At 31.7% G+C, this 20544-nt stretch overlaps 1 protein-coding gene across 5 annotated transcripts; it reads left to right on the top strand.

Annotated features, from left to right (window-relative positions):
• Positions 1 to 48: 48 nt before the first annotated feature.
• Positions 49 to 20544, top strand: Roc2 (Regulator of cullins 2). Of its 5 annotated transcripts, none has more exons than XM_076456498.1 (4): positions 49 to 313; positions 1744 to 1791; positions 5671 to 5809; positions 19950 to 20544. In XM_076456498.1, the coding sequence occupies exons 1-3, from the start codon at positions 160 to 162 to the stop codon at positions 5787 to 5789; spliced, it is 321 nt and encodes a 106-aa protein (XP_076312613.1). In that variant the 5' UTR covers positions 49 to 159; the 3' UTR covers positions 5790 to 5809; positions 19950 to 20544. The 5 variants fall into 5 exon arrangements, with proteins under 5 accessions (XP_076312613.1, XP_076312612.1, XP_076312615.1 ...); XM_076456497.1 differs by lacking the exon at positions 19950 to 20544 and adding an exon at positions 12316 to 13607; XM_076456500.1 differs by lacking the exon at positions 19950 to 20544 and adding an exon at positions 8377 to 9157.

Raw genomic sequence — 20544 nt, 5'->3', positions numbered from 1 at the left:
TTTTCTCTCACTTTCTCTCATATATATATATATATATGTATGCTTTAGTTTTGTTTTGGCGTGTCATAATTAACTATTTCTAGGACTAGTAAGAAAGTATAATTTCTCTAAAGGCGTTGCTTTATCATTTATTTTTCTACGTTGTGAAGCACAATAATAATGGGTGATGAAGAAGAATGTATAGTTGATAAAGATGAGTCAAATGAACACAAACCAGAAAAAATGTTTACACTAAAAAAATGGAATGCTGTAGCGATGTGGAGTTGGGATGTGGAATGCGACACTTGCGCTATTTGTAGGGTACAAGTAATGGGTATGTCCAAAATTTGAATGAAAATACTTTCATAGGCTTAACCTACTGGCATTTTAAACTTTTTATGATTACTAAAGATATTATGGATGAAGAAACATTAGACCGGTGTCATGGCTTCCAAATTATAATATGGAATTACTATGTTTATTTTCGCCACAGGTAGATACCAAAACTGTCATTCAAATCTACTTCTGGAAAACATTAAAAGTTAATACGATGGGTTGTATAGCCTTTACATATACCTATCTTGTCAGTAGATAAACATTGTGATCTTAACTATGTACTTCTGATTCTTTGAAATTAATTTTAAACAGCAGTAAGTTTTGCATTGCACTTAAATTAGTTATATAGTTTTATATTTTATCTTATTTTTCACAGTTTATAAACAGTGATTTCTTTCACTAAAGGTATGTACATGGTTCTGATAAGTATAGCATATAAAACAGTATTTTTAAAAAAAATGTCTCACTTGATTAGGAAATTTTCCAGGAAATAAATGCAAATATGCACGTTCATAATTATATAATTTCAACAGTAGTGAGAAAAGTCACTAACACTAGGAGAAAAAGGAAATAAAACTGTTGTAACATGTGAATAAAAACTAGTTGTATTGGGTTGAGGAATAATTCGTGAGCGTTTTTTCAAGTTAAAAAAATATATTCATAAATGAAACGCTTTCGCAAAATATTTCATGTCATTTGGTAGATAAATTTTTGCTCTAATAGATGGTGTGTTTGATTTTCATATGTCTTTAATTTTTGCTTTCATTTTCAGCTCATTAAATGGAATGTCAAGTGGACAAAATCGAGCATTTTCGACACCATCTGCTTTTCGCATTTAATTTCTTGCAATTTCGTTTAAAACAATGCATACTATATACCTAAGTATTATATGAAATAAAGTATCATAATAAATGTTTTGGGTGTAATGTGTTCATGCATTGAAGTATTGTATAGTCTTGCATGTAATGCTTGAATGAAATTATTTAAAAAATGCTCACGAATTATTCCTCAACCTAATATTTCAAACTTAAAAATGGTTTCTGTTATATGCATCTGCTAAACTCAAGTTGCTACCTTTAGATTGGATTATAAAGCACTTATCATTAGCACAGTAAACATTATCAAGTTGTAACTTGAGGTTTTGTTGGTGAATCAAACTTATGGTTTTAAAATATAGACATAAATGTTTTTAGCAAGTTATATACATATATACTTCTAGAAATAAAAATTCTAGTAGATTCTGCATGACAGTGATTATTGAAACTTTGAAGATGTAAACGTCTTTTAAGTATAATGAAATTTGATTTTCAGGTTCTGTCGATAATAATGGATTTACGCCCCAGTATGTACAAGTACATACGAGATTTTAATTTCTTTTATTAGTTCACTACATGAAAGTTTTAATATATGTTTGTAATTTCATTTCAGATGCTTGTTTGCGATGTCAAGCAGAAAATAAACAAGATGATTGTGTTGGTAAGCTATCATTATTCCTGAGTGTTAGATTTTAAATGCTAATGCATTAGGTTTGTTTGTTGTGGAAAGTTTTCAGATTGTGGAGTTTAATTATAAAATTACTTAAATTGTTATTATTTTCACCAAATAAACATAAATGTTTGTTATTCGAAGTTATCAAAGGAAACTAATAAGAGAAAATATTGTTTCAGATATGATACATAACTTCTCAGATCTAATTGTTCTGATATATTGTTATCATCTACATACAAACATTTTTTTATCCCTGCTGGCCTCACATCCTTCAACTTCTCAGCCCATACCTGTTCCTTCTCTTCAATGTACTTCTCCTTGTCTTTCTTGATGATATAACTCATGTTGCCAACAGTATCAGTGACTACCCAGTGGGGGTTTAGCTTTTCAAGTTCCTTCGTCACTTACGTCCATCAATGATAAATGGATGCTTCAGATTCTGTCAGAAAGATTTGTTGTCCAGTTTCTTTCTCCACCTTCAGTCTCTCCTTTCCCCATTTCCTTCCTTCCTCCTTTAGAACCCACAACTAGCTAGTGTCTATCAGTCTTCTCTTTATCTTTGGTTTGTCTGTCTTGGGGCAGTTTACCTATTTCAAGCCCTCCCCTTCAAAATTGCCTCTGCACCTTACATTTTGTGTCATATAGTCTGAGAATTTGCACATTATCTCTGATTTCATTATTACATAGAAAGCTAGCTTCTTCTAGCTCCTTGTGAACAGGAGTCAGCCAGTCATACTCAACAACTTCTTTCTCTGGCAACTTGGGCATACTGGTTTATCGAATTAGAGAAATCCTTCTTAAGACCCACTCACTGTCTTGCTCTGTTGGGGTCTTTTAAACATGATTATCAAACAGATACTGCCTTCTCCTTTATAACTTTATTCAATGAAATTTTTGGTTCACTATGCTGTCTTGGCTAAATCAGTTACTGTTCCCAAGATTCTGTTGCTTTTGGGGTCCCTGGTCCCTTTTAGTTGTACTTATATGATATTCCTTCAGTGAGCATTTCATGAGTGAGAGAGGCTTGCTTGGGATCCTCTTTCCATCAAAGTTTCCCTTCATCCTTCCCTGCAGTCTAATCTGCATTTGTAGCTAGTCAAAACCCATACATTGACAGGTATGCCACTTTTTGGCCCAGCATGGCCACAAAGCTACTCGAGGACTATTTGTGCTAGCCGTCCCTAATTTAGCAGTGTAAGACTAGAGGGAAGGCAGCTGGTCATCACCACCCACCACCAACTCTTGGGCTACTTTTTTAAAATCAATGAATAGTGGGATTGACCGTAACATTATAATGTCCCCACGGCTGAAAGGGCGAGCATGTTTGATGTGACCAGGATTCGAACCCGCGACCTTCGAATTATGAGTCGAACGCCTTAACACACTTGGCCATGCCGGGCCTTTTAGGTGAAATAAACATCAATATTAAAATAAATATAGACCAGTAAATCCCTTACAAGTGACATATGAGAGTAGTTCTTTGTTCGAAGGTGTTTTTAATGTAACATTTAATCGTTTGGAAAAACAAAGAAAAGTTAGTACACTTCTTGGCCATACCAAGAGTTTAAGGTTTTTTGGTTTTAAAGTTACATTTGTCTGATCGAGGAGGGCCTGGCATAGCCTTGCGAGTAAGGCGTGCGACTCGTAATCCGAGGGTCGTGGGTTCGTGCCCGCGTCGCGCCAAACATGCTCGCCCTCCCAGCCGTGGGGGCATTATAATGTGACGGTCAATCCCACTATTCGTTGGTAAAAGAGTAGCCCAAGAGTTTGCAGTGGGTGGTGATGACCAGCTGCTTTCCCTCTAGTCTTACACTGCTAAATTAGGGACGGCTAGCACAGATAGCCCTCGAGTAGCTTTGTGCGAAATTCAAAAACAAACAAACAATGCCACTTTTTCCCTGTCATAGGAATAAACTTATTTTTAGAGAAAAACATCAGTTCAGGAATGGGGAAATGTACCAATCACTAGCAGGCTTAGGACTATTGGCCTGTGGATGAAAATCCTTTGCATATTAATGTTCTTGAACTTCTAGCCATACATCAGGCATTGGTCATTTATTTCTTCTCACTCAACACTGTCTGATGGTGGTTCATTTGTATATTCTATGGTAGTGCACATATTAACCACCAAGGGAGCACCCAGTACAGAGGTTTATGTTTTTGTCTTATTGCATGCCATATGCCAGGTGCTTTTTCAATCTGATTGCAGATCATCTTTTGTTCCTTGGCCTAATATATCGTACAAAGTTGGCATTAGGTCTTCTCATTGTCAGGGATCTTTGCCATCAGTGGGATTCTCCCTATAAGAATGCCTTTGCTATAGGCTTCTACATCAAGTTACGTCTTTTTTAGCCACTGTACCTCATCCACAGACTCTGGCAATAGATGCCTTCAGCTGGGATTGGCCACACAGGTATCTTTATATGTACCCACTTTTCCAATTACTTCATCAGGTGATTTCTCTTGTTCTTTCCACTCCTTGTAAAGCCCTCCTGATTGCTCCCTGTTGGCCAGCTTAATCTTGTTTTCCTAGGTGACAATGACTTCTTCTTTTCCACTTTCTCACTTCTTCATCAACCTGAATCATGTCCTACATCTAAAAAAAAAATTTTTTTCTTCTCTTTGCCTGTGGACATTGAAGGATGAATTTTTTTTGCCATTGACATTTCACATACCATTTATCACCTTAGCTACCCACTTTCTAATCTGGATTTTTCCTTTCTCTCAAAGACCTTGGCTGCTCTGGAGAAAGGCTTATTTTTTCTTTAATTTCTCTTCCATTTTCAAACTTTACTCTTGGTCAGATTAAATAAGCTTTTGTGTCTGGTCTTGGCTCTTTGTTGTTATATAGCCCACATTGTTGCTTTCTGGGATACACATTCCCGAATCTCGATCCTTCACACATGATCAAAACGAGACAGAAGATGCTGCATTTATTTAGTTTAAGCTTTCCTTTACCTTTTGAACCTTTCGTAAAAAAATCACTGCTTTTACTTCTTGAATATCCTACCTTGTCTTTTTCATTGTGTCTTCTGTTCTTTGTTCTGTTGGCTCTACAATCCCAGAAGTCATATAGCAATATTAAAAAGACCTTTTTGCATCATATTTATTTTAAGGATTGTACTTTTGATTGTTTCATGAACAAGTGTTTGACAGTTTTTTCCTAGACTCCCTTGTTTACATTATTAGTGTTTTTGATCATTATCTTACCATGGTGCTTCATCATAACTTCTCCTTTTCTTGACTTTCCTTTTGTTCTACACTTGAATATGTTTTGTTGAGTAGATTATTTGACAGTTATTCTTTATCCTTCCCAAAGAGGCATGGAGATATTTTCAGATTTTCTCAAAGATGCTACTTTTTTTGAAAGGTGAGTGATCTGCCTCTCTATTCATCCAGTTTATTTTATTTGTAAAATTATAATTTTGTAGGCTCTTGAAAACAGATTGAAGCTTCAGTGGAACCTTCTTTGATATCTCACTCTTTTTCCTCTCCAAAAAATATTTTTTTTTATGCCAATATCTTATATCAGGAAATTATCACATTTTCAAGTAAAGAGGTTTTAGATAAATTATCATTCCATATTTTAAGCTTGTTTTAATTTTAATCTTTATTTCTAAGACATAAAAATGTCAGGATCCTTTTAAAATTTTGTTAAAAAAGTACAAAACTTCTACATGTCACTACATCATCTTTTATATGTAAAGTACAAAAATATCCAGAAGTTAAACATAATGCATAAAGTTAAGGCAAAAAATAAATATTCAAAGTTCACTAAAACTCTTATCTGTAAAATACAAAAGTGTATACAAACACACAGACACAGTGTAAATTAAAATTTATAAAAAATGTTTTTCACTGTTTTAGTTGTGTGGGGAGAGTGCAACCATTCTTTCCATAACTGCTGTATGTCACTTTGGGTAAGACAGAACAACAGATGTCCACTTTGTCAGCAAGACTGGCTTGTCCAGAGAATTGGCAAGTGATCAAAAGATTTGGAAATGAGGTATCAGATTGACTAAAATCTCATAGTCCAATTTGAAGTTTACTTTTATGCAGTTCTCAACCAGCAATTGTATTTTAGTTTCAACTTATCATCATATTATTGTGAAACTATCATTTGATGCTATTTTTAAATTAGTAATAGTTATGCATATATTTGTTAGCTCCTGTGTGATAGTGAAAATAAATTTAAATGTTAGTCTTTTTTTTTTTTTTTTTAGTTTCAGTTTATTACTAGCATGTAATAGTGCATATATGAGGTTTGTGCATAATAAGGCTTAACTTAATAAAATTCTTAAAACATATTCAAGATCTGGACTATCATTTTTGAATAATATGAGTTGATAAATTCTCCTTGTAAGTAATGTTGTAAAATATATAAAAATTATAGAATTTCTACTGCGTAGAGTTCTTTTAATTTTAAGATTTACCCATACTGTGATACAAAGAATGCTGTACATGCTAGTCATGTAATGACTTATAGGAAGAGACCAATATTAATAAAAAATAAGCTTATTTAGTTTTCTTTGCTCTTCTGTAGAATTTCATTTAAGCATGATAAATAGACTAAATGGTGTATTTGACTACTATTCGATTTTCAAGGCCTGTCTAGTGTACTTGTCAAAATGACATTTAAATTTAATTAAATTAATAATTCCTTACATTTTTGGTATCATTTTCCATACCAATATCTTTACAAAATGGACATTTTATTTGATTAATAGTTTTTAAAAAAAGCATTAAGTCTAACTTTTAAATGTAGGAGAAGGTTTGATTGGAAAATTAAAATAAATAAAAATATAAACAGCTAGCTTAACCATGTGTAATATTTAGTATACTTGATATTTCAATGTAATATTGAATTTATAACAAACGTATATTAAAGCTTGAACTGTAAACCACTGTTTTATATTCATATATTAAATTTCTTATGTGTTTTAAAATAGTTGTGTTTACTCAGTGGTCACATTTAATATGCTTATTTTTATAGCCCACTTAAAATATTTGCATAATTTTGAAATTTATTGATATATTAATAATCTTCAAATGAAAAGCAAATATAAATGCACTTTTATGTTTAGTGTGATAGTTGTGTTCATCTAAAATATGAACTATATAAATAAAAGCAGGTCTTGATGTTCATATTCTTGCAATTAATTGGAGACTTGTATTAAGAATAAGGAAATTGATCCAGGAACTAACAGACAAAAGTCTGTAAAAGAGAATTAGATTTAGCAGGTGAAAAAATAATGGAAAGTTGAAAGGAATCCTAATTGCATTTAAACAAAAGGAACAGAAGCTGTAAACAAAATGACATATTTTTTATGCTGTTAAGTAAGGTATATATTATTATCTTTTAAATTTTACTTTTTTTGTAACAGAGTTGGTTAGAATATTTATTTTACAGTAAAATTTGTCTAAGGCAAAATCCCACGGGACCAAGAAAAATTTCCGGCTTTGAAAAAGTGAACATGCCTTTCCTTAATTATATATAATTTTTTAGCAGAATATTATACTTACTTGACTAAAGAGAAGTAAGATGTTTGTGAATAAAGTTATTATACTGTTTATGCTATATTTATTAGAATAAGAACAAAAATAGGCATTCAAAATATACATAAGTACACAAAATCTTAATCAAATTATTTGAAGAAAGTGTCCAGCTTCAACTGTTTTGTTTTTTTATTGGGCTTTCTCATGCAGTTAAAAGAGAATGCCAATTCTCCACCCTTTTCATGAAGTTAATTTTCCCCTTTCATTTTTGCATACAATTTTATAGCGTTAATATAACTTAACACTTGTGATAAAGTAGGAATTTCTATTTCCTCATATCTTTTCCATTTTGTTCTTCTTCTGAATCTCTTACATTGTTACCACATTGTAATTCTATTATAAATTTTAAATCAGTTTCATCAGTTTATATGACAATTCTACTAAAATCCCTACTTTTTACATAAAAGTTAGTAAATGTTCTCATTTAAAAAAACACAAGTTAATACATCATATTTTTAAATACATGCTAAAGTCCTGTGTTTTATATAAAAATAAATTCATTAGTTATATTTATTCCAATGTAATCCTTTGATGCAATAAAAATCATTTGACTATCCAGTGTAATTTATCCAAAGCTTTATTACATACCTTTATCCATTTGAATATCAAACACCCCAACCCTAACCCTAAATTCATTGAAAGATTACATGCATATTTAATAGCTTTTTTTTTTGATGAGGGTATGTAGTAGGTTTTTTTTTTAAATTGAGGATATTAAGTAAATTTTCCCTAAATTTTAGTATTGGGGAAGAAGATAGGAATTTAGTTTTTGTGTGAGAATTATTTAAAGAGTAGGATTTTGCACTTAAAAGACACATGTTTCTACAAATCATGAATCTAACTTAATTGCAAAACTAATAATGGCAGAAAAAGAAGAGAATATATTTAACCAATATTTACTGTAACGAAATGTCTGAGAATTTATTAATATTTAAACAAATAATTAATTAAACAAGAATTTATTAATATTTAAAGATATTAATATTTGATCAAAAACATTTTTTCCACCTTGCTCAGGATCTAATCCTACTTGTTGATAGATGAGGAAGGCGAAGGTAGTTTTCCATCTACGTATGCAGGTTCCGTCATATAGAAGGCCTTTTATAAGAAAAATCTTGTGATAATGCTGCAAAATTTTGATATTTCTGGCTTGTACAGGTTTCTACCTTTGCAGTTTCTGGCTTAGACATGTTTTACTGTATATCTGTTTTTGATATTTTTTATTAATACATTTTTACTGTAGATATTTCTTTGCATTGTTGGCTTAAAATATGGATTTCAGACTAGCTTAAATTTCCTAAGCTGACCAGAAAGTATTGGTAATAGTGAGGCTACTAAACTTTATAAGTAATAATATTAAAATAGTATATTTAATGAGCATTAGCTATAAAATGTGACTTGGATCTGTTGTAGAGCTCTAGATTTCAGATCTAAAAAGTGAGGTTTGAATCCTTTCAGTATCACAAAAAATATTTCTATTACTATGACCTTTTCAGTATGACTTTTATATTTTTTAAGTAAAAACTTTAAAACTTTATGTATGTGATCTAGGAGTAAGCAAGGAATTGTTACTGCATTTATGGACATTTTTTAATGTACATTTTCAGAAACTTGCATATAGGTCCACCATAGGGCTCTGCTTAAGGGACAATTGAAATCTTTGAATGTTTTAACACATTGCCCAGCTAGTTTTACTTTGCATAACCTATCAGTGATGTAAGCTTAGCTACTAGCATTGAAAATCCTAGTAATTTATGGCAAAAATGAAATAAAACATCCACATGTGGCTTGAAGTACATTATGTAGAGCAGTAATCTTGTTGTTTACAATAATAATATAAAAGCGTGCTGTTTATGATGAACTTACAAGATAACATATTTTTAATTATGTAAGAAAGTGATAAGTAACAACATAGTAATAAATAAAGTGCAAAATAGAACTTAGTAACATATTATAAAGGAAAATACAATTCTAAACAATAATGTTACATTTTAACAGCATTGTTGATTAAATTAACCTATATTACGTAAACAATGAAACAATACACAGTACCCTTAACAGTTTAGTTAAACACAGACCTTCAATTATAATAAAAAGAACCATCACAAAAAACCTACAGTTTGTAAAAAATTAAAATATAATATTTTGGAATATAATACAGAAACAAAGAAAACAGTTATATATTTAGCTAAATGTTCTCTTTGTGCATTAAAACGTATTCAGGAAAAAATGTGTAACAAAAAGTATCTTTTAATGTGCTCGAAAACAGATGCTTCCAAACTTTGCCAATTGACAGACTCCCTTCAACTTCTTTACAGTATTGACAGACTGCCTCTCTTTAAAAATATTATTACATTTAACTGGTTTGTCATGTGTGAAGTTTTCTATCATTTCAGCTTGAAATTAGTTTTTAGGAAAGAACAATGAAAAGTGATTGAAAGAAATAAAAAAAATTTTTTAATCTTACAACATAGTTTTAATGTGAAGGAATATACTGCTTTGCTGAAACAATCTTGCAGATTTTTGGGTCAGTGTCTGACAGATTCAAATGAAGATCCAGCTCCACCGTAATCTTATTTCTGTACTTTTAATTTTATATGCATCAATACAATTGGAAATCATATGACTTGTTTTTTTGTGATCGACAGGCAATGGTACCAGGAGCACGACAAATTTGTGTAATTTAACTTATGTTAGTTATGATTCTTAATTTGAGATTTATATATGTATTACTGTATTAGTATTATAAGTGTCTTAGTATTTTATTTTATTTGTTATTATCTCAGTAAATAGTAATTTCATACATTTGATGTATTACTGTGGACCTCCAGGGGGGGCCATGGACCACACTTTGGGAACCTCTACTCTAGAATGTATTTTACATCCTAACTTCAGTGTAGTTTTAATTTTATTTATTGCCTAATTTTTATGCTGTGAGCAAGAAAAACAAATTTGTCCATGTTTTGGACAACAGTGAACACTTTGTTTTATTTGCTATATACCCAGCTTTAGAGAAAATCCTTTCTGAGGTGGTTGACATTGGTGGAATGCATGGTATTTGTATTGCAAGTCTGGTTGGTTTTTTGGTGGCAGTCTTTGTTTTTCTTCCACTAAAATCAACTTTGGTTTTGTCTCTTAGGTATTTCTCCAGCTTGTGCCTTTCATTTCTTTCTTCATCATCTAGATCAGGTAGCAAAACTTCAGTGTCTTTCTGCTTCTTTGTACTTTTGGAAACATTTTTCTCATCTTGATGCAGGTCAGTGCTTTCACCTTCAACACGTGTGGGTGCACTCTGGTGAAAGAAGGTTTAAGTTGCTCTTCCAACTCTGTTTCACTCAAACATCTAGTTCAGAATCCACTGTTTCTTTTATTGCTTGGCTGAAAAAATTGAGGTACTATCTGTTGTCTGTTTAATTTTATTTTTTGTACTTTAACAGCAAGGTGGTCTTCATTCTGAAAAGCCAGGTGATATTTCTTCATACTTGACAGTAACAGTAAGGTTGTCAGTAAAGAAACATTTTATTCTTGTGACAGATGATCAGTCATTGTTTACTAAAGTCTTCAGAATTTTAGCTGTGTCTCCAGCAACATGCCATTATTCAGAAGCCACATCAGAATGTCTATGATTAGCATTTTGAATCCAACAAAACCACTATCACTGGCTATCACTACTCCAGAAAACAAGTCCAGCATTAAAAAAAAAAAAATGGAATGCCATCTTGTTGGTACTTCTTGAATCAACTGATGCTCTGTCTGATTCTGTTGCTGTTTCACTTTGAGAGGAACTGTTGGTGTAGCAAACTTTTAAAGTGTCCTACAAGTCTTCTTGCAGTAGCAACAGTTCATAAGATGGGATCTGTGTATATTCTGCACCCCTGTATCTATACATCTCTTCCAGTGGCTCCTCTGTTTGTAGTAGTTGAATGCATAATATGATGTTGGTTGCATTGTTGTGAACCACTGCTTTCCTTTTTTTTTTAGGAATCTTAAAGGCATTGACCATTTCATTTAACCTCTAACTGCAGTGTGTTTTTCAGCTAGTTATTTTGTTTAAGGCATGTAAATTCTCAAGTCTTCAGTCCTCTGTGATCAGATGACAAGCTACCATCATATTTGGTTCTATTCTGAAAGGTATCCAGAAATCTGTTTTGTAGCTGACTGCTATGCATTGCTTGATCATTTCAAACACTCTAGTCTTCTCTGGCACATACTTGAGTGAAATCTCATCTGAAATGGTTTATCTTAGTTAGTGTTTGACAGCCCTACAATGTTTATCTGTTGTCTGAAACTTTCACCTTTTATTACATTGATAGGTATGATACTTAGGGCAATGAATAATACAATGTTCTCAGTAATCTCAAGTGTTAATTTTTCTGAGAAAGTTGTTTTAAAAAACTCTTAACCTGATATCTGAGTTGAGCCTGATGATGATAATGAGTCTTCATTTATGAACTGTAATGGGTGAATATGTAAAATTAATAAAAAATAAACAGAATTTTAGAAAATATTTGCTAAGAATATTACAAAAATAAAAGATCAAATCTTCAAATCTTTGGAAGCAGTCTTAGTCCATTAGCTCTGCACAAGCATATACTACGACAAATCTAACTTAACAGTAGTTTAAAGGTTAAGCTATAGGTGCATTATACAAGTGTGAGTCAGTTCTTTAGCAAGGATGGTAAAGTGCTACTGGCTGGTTCTGATCAGTAATTAAATATTAGGGACTATAATAAATAGCTACAGTTATTATGTCATAAATACAAAATATATAACTAGCTGTACACTTTAGCAACTTGATCTATCTAGATAGATAGCTTGTTGGAAGAATGAAATATAACTTTATTCAAAGATACCATTGACTGTTATCTGATAGATATATATCTTCTTTTGGATTAGCACTGTGTTCTTGTATGTTGCTTTTAACAAAACTAATAAGGTTGTATAATTTTATGGTAGGTTCCAGCAAAGCTCCTTCACAAAACTTTATTTCCACAAGGCATTTCTCGAGGATGTAAGGAGTGCTTTAAACTGGACTGTTGTTGATACTTTTCATCATATTTGTCAGATTGTTATCAATCCTGGCATGCTTTATTGTTTCAACTAACAAATTAGCTGATAAAAGCCTGAAAATAAAGAGAAACTAATTTGGAATATGATAATTATCACCATCAGAACTCTATTGCATTCCAAAGAATTTCTGAGAAAAGGATATAAAAAGAGTACCAAGGTACAGTGATGGAAACAAATAATGAGGAGTGGAATGGAATCTGAAATGCAATTAAAGTAAATAAATGGAAGAATAAAAATTGTGAACAAAAAAAGAAATGTGATATGTTTTCTTTATTAAGTTTTAATAAATATTGATTATCCAATCACTTACTGTTATTAAACATAACATAATGTTCAGGAACAACAAGGGGCTTCTTGATGTATCTTGGCTGCCCATCCTCTAAACTAAAACTATTTTAAAAAAAACTTAAAACCAGCCTTTATCATTTATATAATTATCAAGCTTCCTCATAAACTCACTTAAATTTATTGCAGTATCATCTAAAGACATCCCATTTCAGAACCAACCACCCTGTTAGAATAATAAAACTGTCTTAATTGAAGATGACTCCTCCTATCTTCCCAAAATGTAAATTTGTGGCTTTTATTTCATTTTTCATTTTTATTTCCCTTTTTCATTTGTTCTCAGTGTTATGTGTGAAAAATATGATACAACTCCTGTCATACTAGTCAATTTAAAGTTCTTATATTTGCAATGCTTTTCTGTAATTGTATCTTTATATCCAATGTGACTCAAACTTTTTTTTATTTGCACTCTCTTTTTCTGTGAGGAATATGTTTATCTTGAATATCTAGAAGTTTATCCATAAAATGGTTCCATATTTGATCAGTTTTTTTTTTTTCAAATAACTTGTTCCTCTGGCTTTGTTATTGTTTCAAAAATAAAAAAATTCAGATACCAGTAATAAATGGTTTTAACGTAACTCTAAGGTATTTGATTAAACTTTTAAGTTATAACATAAATATATTCTTTTGTTAGTAACAGATAAGATAATTCAAGTGTATTGGTTATTGTGACACAAATTCTGACATGTCTGTTGAATTAAGATATACTTTTGTCTTTCCATAGTTGGGGCAACACTGCTTTCTATATGTTTTTAAATGTAACATAATAGTTTTAGTTTAATTAACAATTTTTTTCTGTAGGAGACTTTATTAAATGAGAATTTTATTTTTCCATATTGCAAACAGCATGAGTAATTTGAAATTGTAATTAGTAAACAAAAACAAATCATTTGTTAAAGCTGCCTCAAATATACATTTCTAAAAATATGGCCATTTCAAAAGAATCAGTCAACATTTTGTGCTGTTAAAAGACTTAAGAGGAGATTGGCTGATGTGTTTAAAATTCTTAAAGAAATTGATAGTGTTGTTGCATCATCTTTTTAAATATGTAATGGTGAGAACAGTAGGACTAGGAAACACTAATATAAATTTTTGCAGGGTAAAAACTGTTTTTGTCTGAGACATCTTTATTTTTCTAGTGGGATGATTTACATTTGGAATTGGTTGCTTTCAAATGTGGTAATGCAATTAATTTAAAACAATTTGAGAGAAGGCTAGCTTTCAGTGTTTTTCTTTTACTTTTAAGTCTAGTTTATTGAACAGGATATCTTCGATGGACCAACATTAAAGATGTGTATATAAATAGCTTTCCACAATTTAAAAGGCCAAATAAATCATTCATCTTGGTAAAGTGACTGATTTGCTCCAGAACCTGCAGTCCTTTCTGGGCACATCTTTTGTATAGTTGGACACCATGAACAACTGCATAGCCACAAAAAGAAAAAGAGCAGTAGGCTAGATTTTATTTCTTTTATTGTCATGGTATAAAGGCCTCAAAGTCTAAAAAACAAAGAAACCTAACTGAAATTCATTTATTGTAAAAAAATGTTTTAATCCCTGTTAACACCAAATTGAGAAAGATTATACATTATGACACTGGACCACATTTCTTCAAATTACACAAATTGAGAAATGCAACCTGCATAATATTCTATTTGATTTTCTAATTATTTGTTAGATATTTCCTTCTGTCAGTTTTGGAACTACACTTAATTACATAGTGATTTACACCTGTTACACAATAAACAGTAGTGTTCATGCTGAACCAACTCTTTGAGTGTATGAATTATTGGTTTATAACTGTAAGGAATGTTTGATTTAGTCATGATTTGTTTATGAAAATACAACTTAGTTGCAACTTTCATTAAAAAACCTGTACTTTAGGGAAAAAAGTGAGACAAATAAGGCTTTAAATAATTTCAACTCTATTTTTTTTCAGAAATTTAGTCTTCTTTTCAAGTGAAGTGTTTATATTTGTTTTCATCTAAAGTTTTCTTGAAGTGCTAACTCAATAATTTTTTGAAATATAAAAATTGCTTTTGCAAGAGAATTTTATCAAAATATTCTCTCATCTAACCTTACTCTTGGAACAAGTTAAAGGATCAAGTTCAAAAAATTTTAAAACATTGTGATTAGAACCAGCAGTATCACTACTAGATTCTATTTCACTTACAGTGTGGTTTGACTGTGGAGTCTCAGAGGTAAATCTCGCAGCTTATAACACTTGTATTAGGTATTCAATACTTATGGTGGGTTGAGCATAGGTTGCCCAGGGTGGTCTGAATTCTTAGTACTACTACTATGTTCTTTTTCACATGCATATCTTTACAAAGATGAAATGATAAAATCACTTTAACCTGTGCATATAATTTGTGAGCAGGATGTATCCTATCCCAGTATTGGATATTTAAAACCATTTTCATGTAAAGTATGCACAAAATTATAAAGATGTGTGGTAATAAACAGATAAAACTGGTAAAGCCATCAAATGATAATTTAAACCATCTGAATAACAAGAATGTTTACATATATATGGATGTATACATCTTCATCTGTATAATTAATGAATAATAAGCTAAAATATTTAACAATAACAATCATGAAATTGTAAATCTCCTGTAAATAGAACAAGTCTGTCTTGGATCAAAACAGTATTAACAATATTATTTTCCTTTGACTAAGTGCTCTTCTTTTTTATTTAAAAGAAGTCTGTCTTGGACCAAAACAATATGAACAATATTATTTTTTATTTATCAATAAAAAGGAAGAGAATCTAATCAAAGGAAAATAGTTAACCTTTCATAATTGCTGTAGTATTAAATTATATCTCTTTCATTTAATGTTTCTTTAAGTGATAATTTTTGTCTCTAATTTTTCATTGATATAATCGATTTTATTTCTTTTAAATTACATATAATATTTTAATTAATTTATTAAAACTATTATCATTTAAATGGTCAATGCAGTTTTTGGTAATGGAATTTGAATTATAGTCTAAACTGTCTGTACTGCTATTCTGTTGATTTATCATATTGTAGCACTAAAATTCAATTCCTTATTGGCATTGTTAACTAACTAACTATATTTAACTAAAGGCCTAGTTTATGTTAAGTTATTGGCACAATCATGTCTGATAATAGGCATAGCATTGCGATATAACTTTGGTTGTGGTCCATTTCATAATATCCAAAAGCTATAGATATAATTTTTCTACTGAGCCTTATCAAGCCATATCTTTCATAATCATTTCCATTTTAGGTAGAATGTGGGGTATTCTTGCTTTGATTTGGTTTTGTTTTTACTATTCTATCTTAAAATTTCAACTTAGTTTCCCAATCTGAACACCCTTCACACACCAAGCATAGAATCATCATATTATTTAAGCCAGGATATTAACCATATACTTTAAACACCAAATCCTAATTCTGTTTGCTGGGCTGAGAAACAAATGTTCCTGAGTGCCTCTGATTGTCTCACAAGCCCCTTTAGGGCTTGGGAGATGTAAAACCACTGCCAAATTAGTTAGTTAGTCCTTGTCTTGAGATATACCTAAGTTTTCACTTTCTTCTAGTTTATATATATATACACAAGGAAATTATTGTGCATTTAAATATTTCATAACAATAGGGACAGAGATGATTGTTCATGAGTCTACAGAGAAACAATTATTAAAGAAAAATTATTTCACAAATAAACTATTTTTATATAAAAACCAATGAGGTAAAAAAATGCTAATATTCTTCAAAATGCTTACTAAATCTAACCAGAAACCTGCAGCAACAGGCCCAGCACAGCCAGGTGGTTAAGGCCCTCGACTTGTAATTGAAGACTCACTGTTTCGAACACCCATTGCACCAAACACGCTTGCCCTTTTAGCTGTAGGAGCATAATAATGTGACAGTCAATTTCCACTATTCGTTGGTAAAAGAGTAGTTCAAGAGTTGGTGGTGGGTAGTGATGAATAGCTGCCTTCCCTCTAGCCTAACACTGCTAAATTAGGGACGACTAGCACAGCTCTTGAGTAGCTTTGCATGAAAATCAAAAACAAACAAACCTGCAGCTCAAAATAATAGTTTGCACTTTCTTTATCTTTTTTATGTATAATATGTAACACATTTTGGGAATTACAAATCAGTCTCATTTTTTTTCATAACTGCTGTCACCTTCAGTAAATTTATTGAACAAATAATGTGAAAATCTGGAACAAATTGATTGAAGTTATCAAAAATAAAACAAAGTTTGAAGCACAGTAATCACTACTCTAATTGTTGGAAATATATTATACTTTTATGTAATTAGTGAAGATATACCTTTATTTATATTTGTTTTTTCATGCAAGTGTTTTGTATGTGAAGTTGCATCATCCTTTCAAGCTAGACATGAGAGGTTGTGTACTTGCATTAAATCTCTACCCTAAACAAAAATTACATTATAACAGTTTTTCTTTACATCTAAATTTGATCATTTGTGTGTTGTTGTTTACAGAAGTAAGATCATACTTTATCAAGGGGTGATACAAATACTATTTGGGAATTCTTCTCTCTATAATGTAATGAATTATAATCCCACTAGTTAGGTATGATTAACACTGTATGTGTGAATAAAAATGTATTTGTTTATTTCTTGCATAACATTTATAGAACCTGCAGTTTTAAGACACTTATAACTATCTCATCAATGTAGTAGTAGAGAAACAGATTGCAGATACCTGTCTGTAACATCATTTACCTATAGAGAAATATGAAACAGGAAAGTTAATTGGTGTTTAAGTGTATCACGAAGGAGGATTTGGACCATTTTATCAAGACTTTTATACAGTTTGTTGCTTGGAATGGACTTGTTCAGAGACAGACAGTTTCAGTTTCCTCTTGTACATTTTGACAAGTTAATACTTGATGTCAATGAGTGCTTAAACAGGGAACACGGCTGGAGAAAGTTTGACTGAACTATGCCACAAGTTTAACTTGTGGAAAATTGAGCAATCCATGAGGCTGAGTTCAAAACTCAAAGTAAATACTAGGCTGCTTATGCAGAAAATCTGCTGAACTTGCATGGTATATTGTTCTAGAACATGCCCTTCATAGTGAATGTCAACCACTACCTTCACTAAAAACTTCTGAATAGGATTGTGAGCATAACATATTATACATTGATTTTTTATTTTTGAAATATTGTGCCAAGTTCACCATAAAATACCCAAGCCACAATCAAGGATAGAAATCTAAAAATATATTAAAAACGAAAACTAGTGAAATTTCTGTGAGATCAAGGTTGACAGAAATAAGAACTAGAAATAAAAGTTGGTGGTGTTTGTTGTTATGGCGAAATAAAAGAACTAGCTAAAATAAGACATGCTTTTGAAGAAGAGTAATATGAACAATTGAGTGAAGTCTGCAGAATTTAAAATTAACTTACTTATGAATGGTCAGAAGCAGATACGTGACAAACTGGCCTTAGCGAGTTAAGAAATCTATATTTTTAAAGTGAAAATAAAAATGAATCAAGGTTGAATAATGTGAAAGGTCAACTGAAGATAATTCAAAACATAAAATAATAAGTTAGAAGAAAATATTTTGAAAAGTATTACTTTTTTTGTAAACCTAAATATTAGGTACTTTAAATTATATAGCATTCCTCGGGCAGAGAATATGGTCGAAGTAACGATAAAAGCTAATTTGAATGATGACCCTCTGTTACAGGCAAATGTAGGTAAAATAGTTTTCGTAATTGCACATCGTCTACTTGACAGTCAAACATGCAACTTTCCCGTTCTAGCAACCACACCCTGTACATTGCAGACATACATTTTTCCATTGATCTACATCAGTATATAATATTCATGTAATAACCAGTAGTCTTATTCCACTTCTAGCCACATATTTCAGACACGTGTCGGGTAGAATTTTTCGGCACCTGATCTGTGAAAGCAGGTTTTCTTCTAGCTCTCCGGTTTCTATCTGCGGCAGAATTTCTTTGGGCATAGTATATTCTCTCCCAGCCCTCCTGAAAAGAGACGTTAATCTAGTTAGTCCATAAGACCAACCACCATAACTAACTAGTCACAGTTCGTTATCAAAAAGGCCCGGCATGGCCTAGCGCCTAAGGCGTGCGACTCGTAATCCGAGGGTCGCGGGTTCGCGCCCGCGTCGCGCTAAACATGCTCGCCCTCCCAGCCGTAATCGTGGGAGCGTTATAATGTGACGGTCAATCCCACTATTCGTTGGTAAAAGAGTAGCCCAAGAGTTGGTGGTGATGACTAGCTGCCTTCCCTCTAGTCTTACACTGCTAAATTAGGGACGGCTAGCACAGATATCCCTCGAGTAGCTTTGTGCGAAATTCCCAAACAAACAAAATCGTTATCAAAATTGTATAAAATATCCTTAACTTAAATAAAAATTCATTTTATGAAATCTCTGAAAACAAAAGCGCGTTCACTCAATCGTTTGAATTTCGCACAAAGCTACTCGAGGGCTAGCCGTCCCTAATTTAGCAGAATAAGACTAGAGGGAAGACAGCTGGTCATTATCACCCACCGCCAACTCTTGGGCTACTCTTACCAACGAATAGTGGGATTGCCTGACACTCTATAACATCCCCACGGCTGAAAGGGCAAGCATGTTTGGTGCGACGGGGATTTGAACCCGTGACCCTCGGATTAAGAGTCGAACACCCTAACTCACCTGGCCATAGCGGGCCTAATTTAAAAAGAACTTTCTAGCAATGAACAATAAAACGTTATTTTTAAAAAGTGTTTGATAAATGGTTCAGGATATTTTCGAAGATATTTATTAGTTCAAGTGGCGAGTAATGTTTTCATAATATTAAATATCCATTTTTAAGTATAATATTTAAATACAGAGATTGTTAAATAAATGTGGGTCAAAGAGTTTATTATATAAAGCTACATTAAAAAAATAGTTATTAAGGGTTTTAAGTTTGTTTCTAAATTAATATTTTGATGCCCTCCAGTGACACAGCAGTACGTCTGCGGAATTACAACGCTAAAATCCGGGTTTCGATACTCGTAGTGGGAAGAGTACAAATAGTCCATTAAGCTTTATGCTTAATTCAAGACAACAAAAACAACATTTTGATTATGTGTTTATGATATGACGTTACTTGTAACAAATCATATAACATTGAATAATACAGTATTATTATTTTGTAAATTCTAGAGGGTGGGAGACGAGAAAAATGCCAAGAAGGAACAAAAAAGGTCAATTCTCTGAGTGCAAGAAACCCTTTTTAATTATTTGAACTGAAGTAGAAAAGTAGCATTTCCCCATCCTCGAACGGATTAGTCTATGCTGTACAGAAAATAGAAACACTGAAAAAGTTTTCTTGTTGTTAATGTATTATTTTCCAGACGTATAACTTTGGTTTTCTTAGATTCTTTATATGTATATAAGAAGGGTTCTTGAGTTAATGAAAATACTTAGAATAATTCGATGTTGTACAGGTAATATGTTGTGGTGATAGGAATAAGGTAACTAATCTATGAGAGTTACGTTGCTACTAAGATCCTAAATATTAAGAAGAAGCTATTAACGTTATGAAAGATTATTAAATAGACATTTTAAGAGCTTTTCATCGTTACCTGATATTTTGTATGTATAATGTAATTAAACTAGTTATACATGTCTGTCTTATCGCATTGAACTTTCGGTTGCATATTTATATGTGCAAATTAATCACCTGATTAAAATAGGGAGGAATTTGGTGTTACCATTGTGTGCTATTTGTTTATTATTTAAATGTTTTTATCAACTA

Source organism: Tachypleus tridentatus, chromosome 9 (assembly GCF_004210375.1).
Source record: "Tachypleus tridentatus isolate NWPU-2018 chromosome 9, ASM421037v1, whole genome shotgun sequence".
Taxonomy (NCBI): domain Eukaryota; kingdom Metazoa; phylum Arthropoda; class Merostomata; order Xiphosura; family Limulidae; genus Tachypleus; species Tachypleus tridentatus.
This window is presented reverse-complemented; position numbering and strand designations above follow the sequence as displayed.